This window comes from Acanthochromis polyacanthus, chromosome 1 (assembly GCF_021347895.1).
Source record: "Acanthochromis polyacanthus isolate Apoly-LR-REF ecotype Palm Island chromosome 1, KAUST_Apoly_ChrSc, whole genome shotgun sequence".
Classification (NCBI taxonomy): Eukaryota; Metazoa; Chordata; class Actinopteri; family Pomacentridae; genus Acanthochromis; species Acanthochromis polyacanthus.
In genome coordinates this window covers 39545832-39560400 of record NC_067113.1, presented here as the reverse complement: position 1 = coordinate 39560400, position 14569 = coordinate 39545832, and the positions used below count along the sequence as shown (strand labels likewise).

At 40.1% G+C, this 14569-nt stretch overlaps 2 protein-coding genes across 7 annotated transcripts in view; both read right to left on the bottom strand.

Annotated features, from left to right (window-relative positions):
* Positions 1 to 2296: 2296 nt before the first annotated feature.
* lsm8 (LSM8 homolog, U6 small nuclear RNA associated) lies at positions 2297 to 5992 on the bottom strand. The gene is made up of 4 exons (XM_022200934.2): positions 5797 to 5992; positions 4280 to 4320; positions 3299 to 3426; positions 2297 to 2580 (listed from the first exon to the last, which is right to left on the bottom strand). The coding sequence occupies exons 1-4, from the start codon at positions 5825 to 5827 to the stop codon at positions 2490 to 2492; spliced, it is 291 nt and encodes a 96-aa protein (XP_022056626.1). The 5' UTR covers positions 5828 to 5992; the 3' UTR covers positions 2297 to 2489.
* Positions 5993 to 8249: 2257 nt separating this feature from the next.
* The window catches only part of grip1 (glutamate receptor interacting protein 1), a 76410-nt gene continuing 70090 nt past the window's right edge, over positions 8250 to 14569 (bottom strand). For all 6 annotated transcript variants that reach the window (XM_022200931.2, XM_022200928.2, XM_022200930.2 and 3 more), the window contains one exon: positions 8250 to 14264. In XM_022200931.2, coding sequence (XP_022056623.2) covers positions 13962 to 14264 — 303 coding nt within the window. In that variant the 3' untranslated portion in view covers positions 8250 to 13961. The remainder of the gene's footprint in view (positions 14265 to 14569) is intronic.

The window sequence follows — 14569 nt, the reverse complement described above, 5'->3', positions numbered from 1 at the left end:
GAACCCGGCTCTAAATAGGGGGGACCCATCTGCCTGCTGGCCGGGCGGGTTGAGAAGAACAGAAGAGGGCAAGGGGGAGGGATGGGAGAAGAGGGAGGGGTGAGAAAGCAAGGAAAACACAACACACATTTGAATACATGCATGACAGGATATGTGACACAGACAAAGTATAAGCTAACATTGAAAACTGACTCATAGTTTACTCTTATGATGTACGGCTCTGACATTAAACATACTCCTTATATAGCTAGCAGTAAAATTCAAACAGTATGTAAGTTAGCATAACAGTATATTGAAGGAGATGCAGAGTTGACTCGTGGAAAAAGGGAATTGGAAGCAGAGGGCTGGTGGAAGGTCAGTAGCAGCATCCCACAGTGGACATGGTGGAGACTGGACCAGCTGGTGGAACATCGACCGCAGATCTGAAGCATCCAGCTCTGGGACCAGGGACACTCGGAGAAATAGCACAGGGGGAAACAGAGTGAATGTACTGCAATAACGGTATACATATTAAATGTAAAGGTAGATAGAGAAGGGCTCAGTGCGTCAAGAAAAGTCCCCCAGCAGCCTAGGCCTATAGCAGCATGACTAGGGGCAGAACGAAGGGACGTCCAAGAGGGGGTCAGCTGTACAATGAAGACACAAGCCGAACCTCTGTGGGTCACCCAGTCAGCCCCAACTATAAGATTTGTCAAAAAGGAACGCTTTAAGCCTGGTCTTAAAAATAGAGAGGGTGTCTGCCTCCCGAACCCAAACTGGGAGCAGGTTCCACAGGAGAGGCGCCTGATAACTGAAGGCTCTGCCTCCCATTCTACTTTTAGAAATTCTAGGAACAACAAGTAAGCCTGCAGTTTGAGAGCGAAGAGTTCTACTAGGATAATAAGGTACTATCAGATCTTTAAGATATGATGGAGATTGGTTATTAAGAGCTTTATATGTCAGAAGAAGGATTTTAAATTCTATTCTGGATTTAACAGGAAGCCAGTGAAGAGAAGCAAGTATAGGGGAAATATGATCTCTTTTGCTAACTCCTGTCAGTACTCTGGCAGCAGCGTTTTGGATCAACTGTAGATGTTTGAGAGAGCTATTTGGACAACCCGATAATAAGGAATTGCAATAGTCAAGCCTGGAAGTAACAAAAGCATGAACTAATTTTTCTGCATCACTCTGAGACAGAATGTTCCTGATTTTTACAATATTACGCAGGTGAAAAAAGGAAGTCCTACAGACTTGCTTTATGTGTGAGTTAAAGGACATGTCCTGGTCAAAAATAACTCCAAGATTCCTCACAGTAGTACTGGAGGCCAATGTGATGCCATCCAGAGTAACTATTTGCTTTGAAAGCGAGTTTCTAAGATGTTTGGGGCCAAATACAATGACTTCAGTTTTGTCTGAATTTAGCAGTAGGAAGTTAAAAGTCATCCAGGTTTTAATGTCCTTAAGACAATCTTGCAGTCTAGCTAACTGATCAGTTTCATCTGGCTTCATAGATAAATACAATCAATGAAATGCAATCCAAGACAAAAAATAATAGCCAAAACATTTTGAAAATTAAAATTTTTTTATTAAAGGGAATCCTTGGATTTGTTGGGTTTTCATTTATATTTTTATCGGTATAGTCAAATTCATGTCCAGAAATAAAAACTCTGTAGGATCTGAACCAACTTAACATTTCTTATAATCGGGTAAAGATGTATTTTAATGTTTTCTACAGGGTTTTGATCCTTATTATCTAAATTAGTCAGCTAAATTAAATGAAAAAAACCTAATGTTTACTGTCATTACGGATCCACCTGCTGATTATTTTCTCCATTTGTTTCATTTGTAAAAGTTCTGAAATTAAAATCATTTCTAATTGTTGAAGCAGCAAACGTCTCTTTAAAGGAATTATTACTTTAATTTACAACCAAATTTCAGATTGTTTTGTATATTTAGGGTCAAACACTGTCAGATAAATGCAGTGAAGTAAAAAGTACGGGAGTAAATGCAGCTGATGAGCTGCTTGTTTTACTTCAGTTTTATATTTTAATATTTACCTTTTTGTGCCAAAAACACGTCATGAGAAGTTCAGATTTTTTTTATGTTTGGTCTCTTTTAATAAACAAACTCAATAATTTCTACATATTTTTAAAATATTTGTTTTTGTTACTGATTTTCTCACATTAAACGTAAAAAGTCAAAAATGGAGACAGATTTCAGTCACGTTTAGTTTCAGAAAACAAACAGTTTTTTGTCAGAAACAAAACTTTATTGAACAATCTGAGGTGTGACAAAAAAGACTGGAAGCGTAAAAAACTACTCAAACAATTCACAACTTTATTTAATAAAAATACAAACAGAAAGACCAAGAAGACGATCTGGTGACTTCATCTTTTATTCACCATCCGTCAGTTCAACCAGTGAAACTCAGCAAACCTGCTTCTCAACTCCACATGATGTCACCCGTCGCCACGGAGACAGTGATGCTGCAGAAGGTCAAAGGTCAAAGGTCAGTGGACGACCGAGTTCAGCGGCTCGGCTCTGATATTTCCTAAATCCAGAGTGGAGTCGGTTTCCTCGTCGATCTCCCCGATCACCGCCCTGTAAACAACAACAACAAACAGGAAAACTGTCAACAAAAACAAAACAAGAAACCGGAAAACTGTGAAGAAAAACAAGAAACAGGAAAACAGTAAACAAAAACAACAAACAGGAAAACTGTCAACAAAAACAACAAATCGGAAAAATCTAACTAAAACAATGTGAAAGAATCAGCAAACATAAACAAGCACAAGACAAAAACAGCAAACAAAAACAACAAGGGTAAAACAGTAAATAAAAACAACACAAGGAAAGCATGAAAAAATGAACAAAAACAGCATGAGTGAAAAAATGAACAAAGGCACGTAAAAAACAACAACAAAAACAGCAAACAAAAACAACACACAAGTGAAATTACTTTCATAAACACAATGACAAGGACAATATTAACGATTAAAAAAAACTAACAAAACAAACAAAAGCACACGAGGAACGTAACAGAGATGTGGGAAGAGGACCGAACTTTTTATGTTTTAAAGCTGATTTAAATAAAACCATTATTTTTATTACAGATTCATCTGCAGATAATTTTCTCGATCGGTCGATGAAACGTTTTGCCGACAAAATCCTTAATTTAAAGTCACATCAACCAACAAGCAGCTTCTCACATTTTACAGGATGAATTTATTTTTTTACATTTAAAATCCGACTGCACAACTAATTGACTGCTGCTGATCAGCTGATCGATCGGCCGATTGATTGCTGATCGGTGACTCACACGTTGTCGCCCCTGACGATGTAGAGTCCCAGAACCACCTGTTCCACGCCCTGACTGGAGCTGAAGACCCGTTCATGACTCTCATCCAGAATCAGGTTGATGGTCTGATCAAAGCCCTTCAGGGTGCCCTGAGACAGACAAACAAACACAGTGACGATGAACTTCATTACTTCCTGGAGTTCCACAGGGTTCTATTGTCGATCCCCTATGATTTACATCATCTGTGTTCGATTCTTTGCAGACGACATCGTTCTGTTCACTTCTGACTCTGGTTGATTCGATTTAATTTTTTCAGTCAACTAAACAACCCATATTTACATGCCTATTTACCTCTGCACCACTGGTTAACACTTGTGTAAATCGTTTTTATTGTGCTTTGTAATTTCCCCTTTTTGCCGTTATTTATTTCTACTGCTTCCAACCGAAACATGAGCACTAATTTCGTGCCATCTCATGTGAATACTTGCACTAGTATGACAATAAATAACCTTGATTCCTTTGAAAACTAAAACCCAACAGTGGGTTGAAAAATCCCATTTATCAGACAAGAAACTGTAAAAAACAGAAGGAATTATCAGATTTTCCACTTTCCCACATGTCTCGAAGTGATGTGCTGCTCTGTCTAATCATATTGAAGCTTAACATCAATTATATCTAACTAAAATAACTCATATTTTACATGTCTTACATAAAAAAAATATCGGAAAAAATAATCTCAAATTCTAAAAATGTTCTGTGAAAACTCTTCCAAAAGTTTTTGCTGTGATCATTTAACTCTGCGGTGGATGTTCAGGTCACCATGACAACAGAACAACTGGTGAAAACGGAACGTTAAACCAAATAAAAAAAGCTGAATTTATCTAGGAAAAAGTGGCGCTGTTAAACTACATGACTAGAATTCAAATATCTGCAAACATTTAAGCCCGGCAGAGTTTTTATTGTGTTTAGAGTCAGTATTAGTGTCGCCGTTTTTAAACTCACCACGATCATCCGGCCGTCTGATGTGACGATGGCCACCGTACCTGAACCACGACTTAAAGAAGAAACACTTTACGTACAAAATGATTTACACAAAAACAAACGCAAAGTAACTCCATCAGGAATGAAGCTTCATAAAAAGAAATACGATGAAGATCTTCTCCTCCTCACTTAGAAACTGAATCAGAATCATTTAAAGCTGAAGTTTAATCAGTTTTTATTTCCTCTATAGTTGGATTTGATGAGATTATTGTGAATTAAATGTGAAAATAAGCTGTGAAAATGTCTTTTTTTTCTCTTTATAAAAAAAGAAGCAGATTTGAAACAGTTTTATGCTTCTCCTGTTCGTTTAGTTTAGATTTATGAACTCTAGTTTTGATGGTTTTTCTTCTTCGGCTGAAGTCGGAATGAGAAAAAAAAGTTGTGAAATCAGTTTATCTGTCAGTAGAATATCCTCCAAATTAAAACTATCTTTAATATCAGCGTTTACCTTATTTGTGTTGATTTATTTCAGTATTTTGATCACTGAATAAAATAAAATCACCTTTTGTCTCTACTGGACAAACCTAAAAGCAGTCTTAAGTCAGCTTTTGGACATTTTTGTTTATTAATACACGTTTTATTTGTTTTTTATTGTATGAAGCTACATTTAGTTCAGAACATATCACCAGTTAACTCTTGCATTATTTATTTGTTTTTATTTATTTGTTTACATGAGCTCAAAGATGGAACTTTTCATGATGGTTTCAATTTACTATTATTTTTAATTTATAATTCAACTCACCAGTAGTCAGAGATTATTTGTTTTCCAATATTCCAGATTCTGAATCAATGACATGATGAGAATTATGAGAAAACTGCAGGTTTCTACTTTTAATATTTCCTCAGATATTGTCATTCGAACAGATTTAAATGTGAGAAAAAAATCCTTATAAAAGTGGGTCGACGGGTGATTTAAAAGAATTCAGTGTATAATTTCACAAATGTCTTGATAAATACCCATATTAAATATTATAGTAATTTCAGCCTAATCAGAGCGGAAATTGTTACAATATCTTGATGAAAAATCTTTATTTTCATTTCATATTGTGCTGCACTACAAAGACAGGAATAATATATGAATAAAAAATGCTTTAAAAATTATCGTTTTGCTTTTCTGTAGGATAAATAATTCTGAATAGTCGCCTAATCGTTAGAATAATTGATATTTGAGCTGATATTGATATTTTCTGGTGTCAGAGTGAGTTTACAGCTTCATAACTGAATATTTTAGCTCCACTTTAAATCAATAAACAGACTAGAAATACAGAATTGATGCTCAGTATTCAGTTTCCGGCCATTAAATTAATTTGAGTAAACTTTAACTTCATTTCTGAGCTTCTAAACAGAAGCTACGCTGATTTAAATCCATAAAAACATTAAGTTAACATCGATGTTAGCTTAGCGCGCTAAGCTAACTAGCGTGTATTCATTCATTAGCATGCTAGCTGCTAACTGCTAGCGGCTAAGCGGCAGGATACGGTTGATGTAGCTCTCCAGGGCGGTGGACATGCTGCCTCCCGGACTCGGTGTTCGTTTATCCAACGGAGAGGTCGGTGAATAATCCTACCGGCGTCCCGGTGATGGCGCGGTGGACAGAAAAAGAGCGGCAGCCGCTGTCGGAGCGACGACTCACCGGAGAGCAGACCAGACTGATTGAGCAGAGAGTCACCGAGCAGAACGCGAAGCGGAGCGCCGAGCGGATCAATCCCAGAAAAACTGATTCAGACTGGATTAGAACATCGAGAATTCATTAAAAACTCTTTTAATCTCTTTGAAATCAGTATAAGACTGAAAAGCAGAGTTCAGTAATCTCATTTATTGAGTTATTTTGTTGAATATCTATTGGATTAAAATGTGGGGTTTTTTTTATTTTATTTTTGAGGTTTTGGATCAGCCATCTCATATTTCTGAAAGCATTTTATGATATTTTTGCCTCCTTTCCTTCAGTCTCTGCTCAGTAATTTTCTTTATTTCTGCCCAGTTTAAACTAATTTTTCTTTTATCTGCCATTTTGTCTCCTTTACTTTCAGCCCCACCAGTTATTCTCCTTTTCGTCAAGAGCATTACCCTGAAAATGTAAAGGTTCCACACAGCGAAAATCAATTTCACTGTGTTTTGTGGTTGATATAAACACTCTAAAATCTCTGAACCATTAATTATCTGACTTATTAGTCAGAAATGATTTCCGTTGCCCACGATGAGCACAGGCGTGTGTTTAGTTTAGTCTTCGTGCTTCATAGCAACATTTAATAAAGCTAAAGCTTCCCTGTTGGCTCATTGGTGGAGTTTGTTCCTGAGCATCTGAACCTTAAATCCAGTCAGAGGACCATCTTCAGTCAGAGAACTTCAAAATCTTCCATCGGCTGGACCAGATGTGGCATCAGCTCCCTCTGAACATCTGGATGAGGAGAAAAGACAGAAATCAAACACAGATCACAGAAATACAATTTATTCACTTTCATCATTTTATAAAAATAACATGAACTTTATTAAAACTGGACATCAGTAATGAAAGCAAATGTTTTTATCTCATCCTGTTCCCTTTCAGTTGTGGTCTTTGTGTATTTACGGTCTGTTAATGATAAAAATAAAATGGGTCACTGCTATGGTTTGGACATAGAAAGTACTGGAACTAATGCTTGCTTGTTCACTCTGTTCCAACAGTTCACCTGTTCCTTTACTGACAGCAGTAATCCTCTCATCACTGCTGGCTCTGCCTCTGACACTAAATCATGTTTTTAAAATGATCTAAACTCTCAGCACAAATCTCTACTTTTTACAAAGCCGTCAGCTCAGTTTCATTCATGTAGAGCTGAATCATCTTCTCACATAGAGCAGGTCTACACCAGACTCTTCATTAGATTCATTCTAATAACATTCACTGAATGAACAATCCTACCTCCCACTCTGGACTTGTGGCTCTTGGCTGCTGCTTGGTTCTGGATCTTTCTTCTGACTCTGAGGGGCTGCAGGACAAAGTTTCCCAGTTATGTGGTCACATCATACTATTATTTAAATTATATAATGTTATGTTTTACACCACAATGACACACAATTCATTGATTTGATAATTAACTAGAACGGTGGTTTGCAAAGTTCAACAAAGTCCGTATCCGTTTCCTCGTCCTCATTTGTCGTTTCAAATCGCGAGCTTCAGTGAAGAAGTTTCCAATTTCTGCACATTCGGCTGCGTCTGTTTCCAGAACTTTCCTGTTTTTAATTCTTGCCTTCTCTGGCCCACCCTTGCTCTTCCTGTTTTCATCTTTCAAACACCTCTGACCGTGTGCACGGACGTGTTACGTCACAGTGCGTCTGCAAAAAAACAAAATTAAGAGCTGTCAGTGGAGGCGGCTCAGTAACAGCGGCAGCAGCAGAATGATGAACCCAGAGCCAGGACTGAACACCGGACCTCACGGCCCAAACATCAGACCGGCCTACTGGGAATTGTCCCGGTCCTCCGGATTAGCCACCCCGGGCGTGGGCGGCGGGAATTGGATCATCTTGGATGGCAGGTGGAATATCTTCAACAACCTGCAAGAGAAATTTGTTTTGTTTTTCTACAAGAGATTTTCTTTTGTAGATTTTTGAAGATGTTCTTGTGGTGATTGTGTCATTTCTGACCTTCTCTGAAAATTTCATCCGAATCCGTTAGTCCATTTTTGGGTTAAGCTGCTAACAGACAGGTCACATAACTCCACCGTTCCGTGACGGAGTAATTAACAGTGACTTGACTGTATTGCTTTAATTGTTTTATTTGCATAGACATTGCATGTTGAATGTTTCTTATTTTTGTGTTTTAACTGTTTATTTCTGGATTTATCCTTTCTAAACAAAATGTGTTATACAAGTAAAGTAACTTCCTAACATTATTCTGAAATCTGTGTTTGAACCGAGTGTGTGTTGCGGTGAGTCGACACATGGAGTCCAGTGCTCCCAGCAGGTCTTCATCTTTATTGTTGCTCAGTAGTCGTCCATACAAAGGGGGGTGGAGGAGCAGTGGAGCCCGACAGGACAAACACCAGGAACGTCATGCTACCAAAGTATTAAATTTGTACAAAAATACTTTACAACATCCCTGTTCCTTTAAAGAAAAATACAGTTTGGTTGGTTGGTGAAGCTACATGGAAACTAATCTGACCCACTATTTCAAATGGCAGTGCAATGCATGTGTGTGTGTGTGTGTGTGTGTGTGTGTGTGTGGGTGTGGATGTCATGTTGAGGTGAATCACTAGAGTGCAAATCCTTGCTATGTTTTACACACACACACACACGCGCACACTTACAAACGCACACTCTAACACACACACACTGTTCATACATGCGCACAAACACAGTGTGTATGGCTTTAGATCTCACTCTTCAAACCCTCCTGAAGCCCCGCCCCTCAGCTCTGTAGCTCGTTCCCATTTGTGGAGCAGTTTGTCTCTGCTAGCAGAGCTAATTACCTGCCGAAATTCTGTTTCGTCAAGCTGTAGTTGCCTGTATGAGGTGCTAACTGAACACTAGCTGTTTTAGCCCTGTGTTAGCCGCATGCTAAGTGGCTACCAGCTGTGTTAGCCCTGTGATAGCTGTGTGCTAGTCAGAAACTAGTGGTAGCTCCGTTTTTTTCTGCGAGCTAAACCGAATAATGGCTTTGTTTACGATATGTTCATCCTGTGTTATCTTTGTTGTAGGTCTGCGTTAATTTATGCTCGCCACTTTAGCCCAGTGTTTACATCTAGCTTTGTTATGTAGTGGTCAGTCCCATGTTAGCAATGTGCTAAAAATGCTTGTCACTTGCTAGCCTGGTCTCTTTAACTTGTTCCAAGTCTGTGCTTGTCATGTACTAGCTACATGATCCAAGTGTTAGCCTCATGTTAGTGTGCTACATAGGCTAGCTGTGTTAGCCCTGTGCTAAAAGCAGGTTGTGGAAACTAAATATTTTCCAAAATTATCTATGTTTAGCATATGTTAGTCCTGTCTTATCTATATTTTAGATTGCGCTAACCATATATTAGCCCCATTGTAACACACAGCTTTGCTCACTAGGTGTCAGATCTGAGCTAACAGTGTGCTAACCAAATATTTATCATTTTTCTACAAGTCTGTGCTTCTGTGTACCAGAAATCATTCAAGTGTTACCTTTTAGGCCATGTTAACACTAAGCCTCATTAGCCAGATGTTTACCAAATCTTAGCTATGTTTACTATATGTTAGTCCTCTGTTAACTTTGTTTTGTTAACCATATAAGGACCCCATTAGCTCCATGGTACCACCTAGCTTTGCTAGCTAAAGAACAGATGTTAGCAGTGTGCTAGCCACGTATTTAGTTTAACAGGTTAACCTTGTCTTTGCCTTGTTCCAAATCTATGATTGCCATGTACTAGCCACATTATTCAAGTGTTAGTCTTGGTTTAGCGGCATGCTAGACAGGCTAGCTGTGTTAGTCTTGTTATAGTTTTCTGAGATAAGTGTTAGACCTACTTTAGCTGTATGCTAAATACCTAATAGCAATGTTTATTAGATGTCAGTCCAATGTTAGCTGTGTGCTAACCAGATACATGTGTTAGCCCTGAATTGGAGGTGTGACTTAACCTCACATTAAAGGCGTTGGCACTGAACTAGCCGTCTTCTACCACCTGAGTTTAATTAGGTGTGAATACTAGCTAATTCTACTGGCTGTAGCTGTGTGTTAGCCAAGGTACTAGCTCTGTGCTAGCCATTTGTACTGTTTAGCATATGTTAGCCCTGTGTTAATCTTGTGCAAGGTCTGTGCTAAACACACACTGGCTGTGTTGGCTCTGTGCTAGCCATGTGCTAACATATAATATGTTGGCTAGACGTCAGCCTTGCGTTAGCTGTGGGCTAACCACATATTAGCTGTGCTATCCGTGTGCTAATGAAACACTTTATGTTTACTAGATGGTAAACATGTTTGGTAGGTGGTAAACATAGCTCCTATTAGCCTCGTGCTATGTGTATAGCCACATGTTATGGTTATGCTAGCCCATGTTAAGACTGTGTTAGCCACACGGTAACTACACGCTAGCAATGTGCTGGAAATCCAACACTTCACAATTGTCAGAGTAGAACAGCCAATCACAGCTATCCACACAGAAACAGCCAATCACATCTGCTTCTGTCAGCCAATCACAGCTTCCCTCAGGCAGAGCAGCAGTTTGGTTTGGCTCAGACAGGTTTCTATTGGTCAGTGGTGCTGAGGGAGGGTTCTGATTGGCCAGTTTAAATAGTGAGTTCAGACTGAGGTGAGAGTAGGAACATGTTGACATCACTCTAAAATAAACACATGTACACACACGCGCGCGCGCGCGCGCACACACACACACACACACACACACACACACACACACACACACACACACACACACACACACACACACACACACACACACACACACAGGTATTTACTGTCACAGGTTTTTCCTGCTTCAACAGGATTTTTTTTCTCGTGTAACGTCGTTTTTGTGGTTATGAGGTGAAGGTTTTTGGGGTCCGATGATTTCGATGTGAACAGCGACGGGACCGAACCATTTTTTAATCTATTTTACATCTTTTCAGGTTCAGTCGCCATGGAAACAAACAAACAAACAGAGAACTGACAACAGTCAATCAAAAAACACACCGATCGATTAGCATAATAGATCACTGTTACTGGGAGGAGGAAGGAGAGGGGGGGGGCATGCTTAGCTTCTTCCTGGGAGCTGATTGGTTGAGTCGAACCAATCACAGACAGGCAGGGAAATGTTTGTTTTCTGATTGGTTCCAGCCAATCAGCTGAATCTCTCAGAATCTGTTTGTCATCCCAGCTGCCTCATTGGTTGAGGGAAGAAGAAGGGGGCGTGGCGTTGAGGTGGGTGGGGCTTAACTGGCCTTGTGTTTAAACACACACAACATACACACACACACAGACACACACACATACATACACAGTGTGGCCAGTCCAACAGGTGTAAACAGTAGAAAAAGATTCTTATTGAACTGCTCAGTGTCATCATCATCATCATCAACATCATCATCATCATCATCAACATTATTACTCTTCCAGTGTGCAGCTCGGTCATGGCACAGAACTAAAATGTCCACAGTAAACCCTCCGTCTTTGTGTCCTTTTAGTCAGGGATGCTCCGATCGATATCAGCTGATAATTACTGGATATTACTTGATTTTGTGTCGATAAAATTCAACAGTAGAGAAAAACAGCATAAACGTCGTAGCTCCATAACTTCTACTGAACAGACCTTGTGGTGGGAAGCATCCAAGAAGAACTCCTGACCCTCAGGAACCACAACAGGTATTAAACTGTGGCTCTACCAAAGACATAGAGATTACCTCAGGTGTCTTAATAAATGTTAGGCTAATTAGTTTCAAAAGGTGAAATATTAGGTTGTTTGACTGTGTAACATGTTTTAACATGTTAACAAGTTTTTATGGTTGGCATCGCAAACTCCCATCAAATGTCTTTTGTAGCTCCCTGTTGAAGCACAACAAATGAACTGCATAGTTTTTGTGCATTCAGCACTTCAAGACTTTCCCAAAAGTTCCAGGACTTTCAGAAACACCCTCAAGCAGAGACTTTTTGGGGGTTAATCTATGTTTTAGAATTTCAGTTAATGGAAATGCCCCCTAAACAGACGATGAGGATGGAAGGTCAAGAACTGATGATTCAGGTCAGTTTGTTGCATCTAAACAAAAGAATGTTGCTTTCAGGTTTAAATCTGTCTTTAGCATTTCTGCATCTGTGTAGCAGTGATGGTTTGTATGTTGAAGTTTCAACATGTCTAGTAGTGTCTGTATGTAAATTCAGGGTTGTCTTAAAAATAGACTCTAGCCAAAGCACCACACTTCCCTAATTCTATAGCTTCCAGGTAATAATGTGCTCAATAAAGGTTTACAAAGGCGTACCTTTATAAGTTATTCTTCTTAGACAACTAAGTTTGAGTGCCTTGATTTTGTCTGCCCATCATGAACAAGGACTACAGGCAATGGTCCAGTCCACAGTAGGGCTCTGAATGTAGGATCTCTGGAATACCAATGGGACTAGTCTGAGAAGTTTGGAGTTCTTTACTAATTCTTTACTTACTGACTTTTTAAAATTATAATTTGGAGTTCTGTAATTGTGCAGGATCATCTGGTATGTTGAGTATCTAATTTGAGAAGCTGCATCATGGTGTTGCCTTCAACCTTCCTTACAAACTTACCAAACCACAACCATTTATGATCTTTAACTACACCGCATCCAACTGTGTACTTTCAACCAATCCTTTCAAGACTCGTGCTTAATCTCACATCTAAACCTTCAGGTCCAGTCAGGGTACATCAGCTTCTCCCCAGTTTTATGTGTGATAACGTCAAAGCATCAGTATCCTAACAGTATCTGAGACATCTTTTCCATCAGCTTTCCAACATCAGGCATAACTATTTGATGCAGTTAAACCTCACTGATACCCTGGCCTCTATTGTCAAATGATTAATTAGTTGAGGAATAGTCATTTGTAATTTTTGAAGAGGAGTCTGATATCCTAACATCTGGACCAGTGATTCTAGCTTGCAGGATACCAAGAGTAAGACTTGAATCAAGGTGGTGGATTTCTGGTAATCCCAATAACATCAGACCTGGACACTCTGATCGGAACATCCCTAGTCTCCCTGGCAACCTTTCTGTCCATCAGCAGGTTCTGGATTCTGGACTCGAGTCCCATCTGTCCTTGTGCTGCTGTGGTTCTTGCCCAGTAGAGCCAGGAGCCATAGTTATGGTTCTAGGTTCCTAGAAGCAGTGGCCATGGGTCTGACAAGACCACAAACAAGAACCAGGCCTTGGACCAGTAAGACCACTAGTAGTGAGTCTGGCTTCAGTAGAAACAGCAGTCATGGTCCTGCCACCACTAAGACCAGTACCAATGTGTCTTGGAGCTATAGGACCACTGGTTTTGGCTCTGGCTTCAGTAGGACCAGTACCCAAGGTTCTGAAACCCTGACACCATCAACCAAAACCCACATGTCATGGGTCTAGGTAAGACCAGGGGTTGTGGCTCTGACTTGGGTGGAACCAGGAACCATAATTCTGTTTCCACCAAGACCAGAACCCACGTATCCTGGCCTACTAAGATTAATGGTTGCGGCTCTGGCTTGAGTAGGACAAGTAGCCATTGTTCTAAGCTTCTAGAACTAGTAACCATTGATCCCAGGACAGTAAGACCATTGGGTGTGGCTCTGGCTTCAGTGGGACCAGAAGGCCATCCTAGGCTTGGAGACCAGTAAAACCACTGGCTGTGGTTGTGGCATCAGTAGAACCAGTAGCCATGGCTTCTATGAATCTTGGACCAGCTCGGCCAGTAGCCTCCGCCGTGGTTCCAGTAGGATCAGTATTTATAATTCTGATTCCAGTGACACCAGTAAAACCAGTATGCAGAACTGGTTCAGGTGATAAGGTGAGGAGTTTCTCCAGTCCATCAGTGTGCTTTCAGGCTGCTTCAGCAGTTCAAGGGTCAAACTTTAGTGGTCAAAGGTTGAAGTTCATCCAGAGGGTGTGTGTAGCACCATGAACCAGTTTAAACTGCTCTAAACCAGTTTGTTGTCCTTACTGACCGCTCCAGTCCAGTCTGGTCAGAACCGGCTGAATCCAGTTTGATCCAGTTTTTATCTGCTATAAGGAATTATTATTAACCTGCCCAACCCCAAGCCCCGCCCCCAACCCGTCTCCTGGTTGGCTCCATTTCATTGGACCACCATCCTCTCCCTGGCCAATGGACAGCTCCGCGGGCCCCAGGTCGCTGCCGATTGGCTGAGGGCAGTGGCTGCTGTTGGTGGTGCCGTCGGTGTGATTGGCCATCACGGTGGAGGAGGAGGAGGGGTTTCGGCTGATGACGAGCTCCAAGTGGTTCGGAGATTCTGCAATGAGAGGAACGACGAGGCAGCAGTCGAAGTCTCTGGTTCGTACATGGTTAATCTGGAAGACAGAAAACTGTTATTGATCAACAAGAAGAGACATTTATGGAGTGTTTTTAATTAAACTGTCATAAACTGTTAAACTAAAAGTGTGACCGATGATGCAAGTTAGCATTACTGCTCCTGTTTGTTCTTTAGTAACTGGATAATATGCCGTTCAGCCACTTCACCTTACAGACGGCAGCATGTATGCTTTCTGAGAGCATCTTGCAGTGGCATTTAAACTTGTTTATTTATTGTCTTCTACTGTTTGGTTGATTGTTTATGTTACAATCTACAGACCGTAATATTTTAGTTTTATGTTAA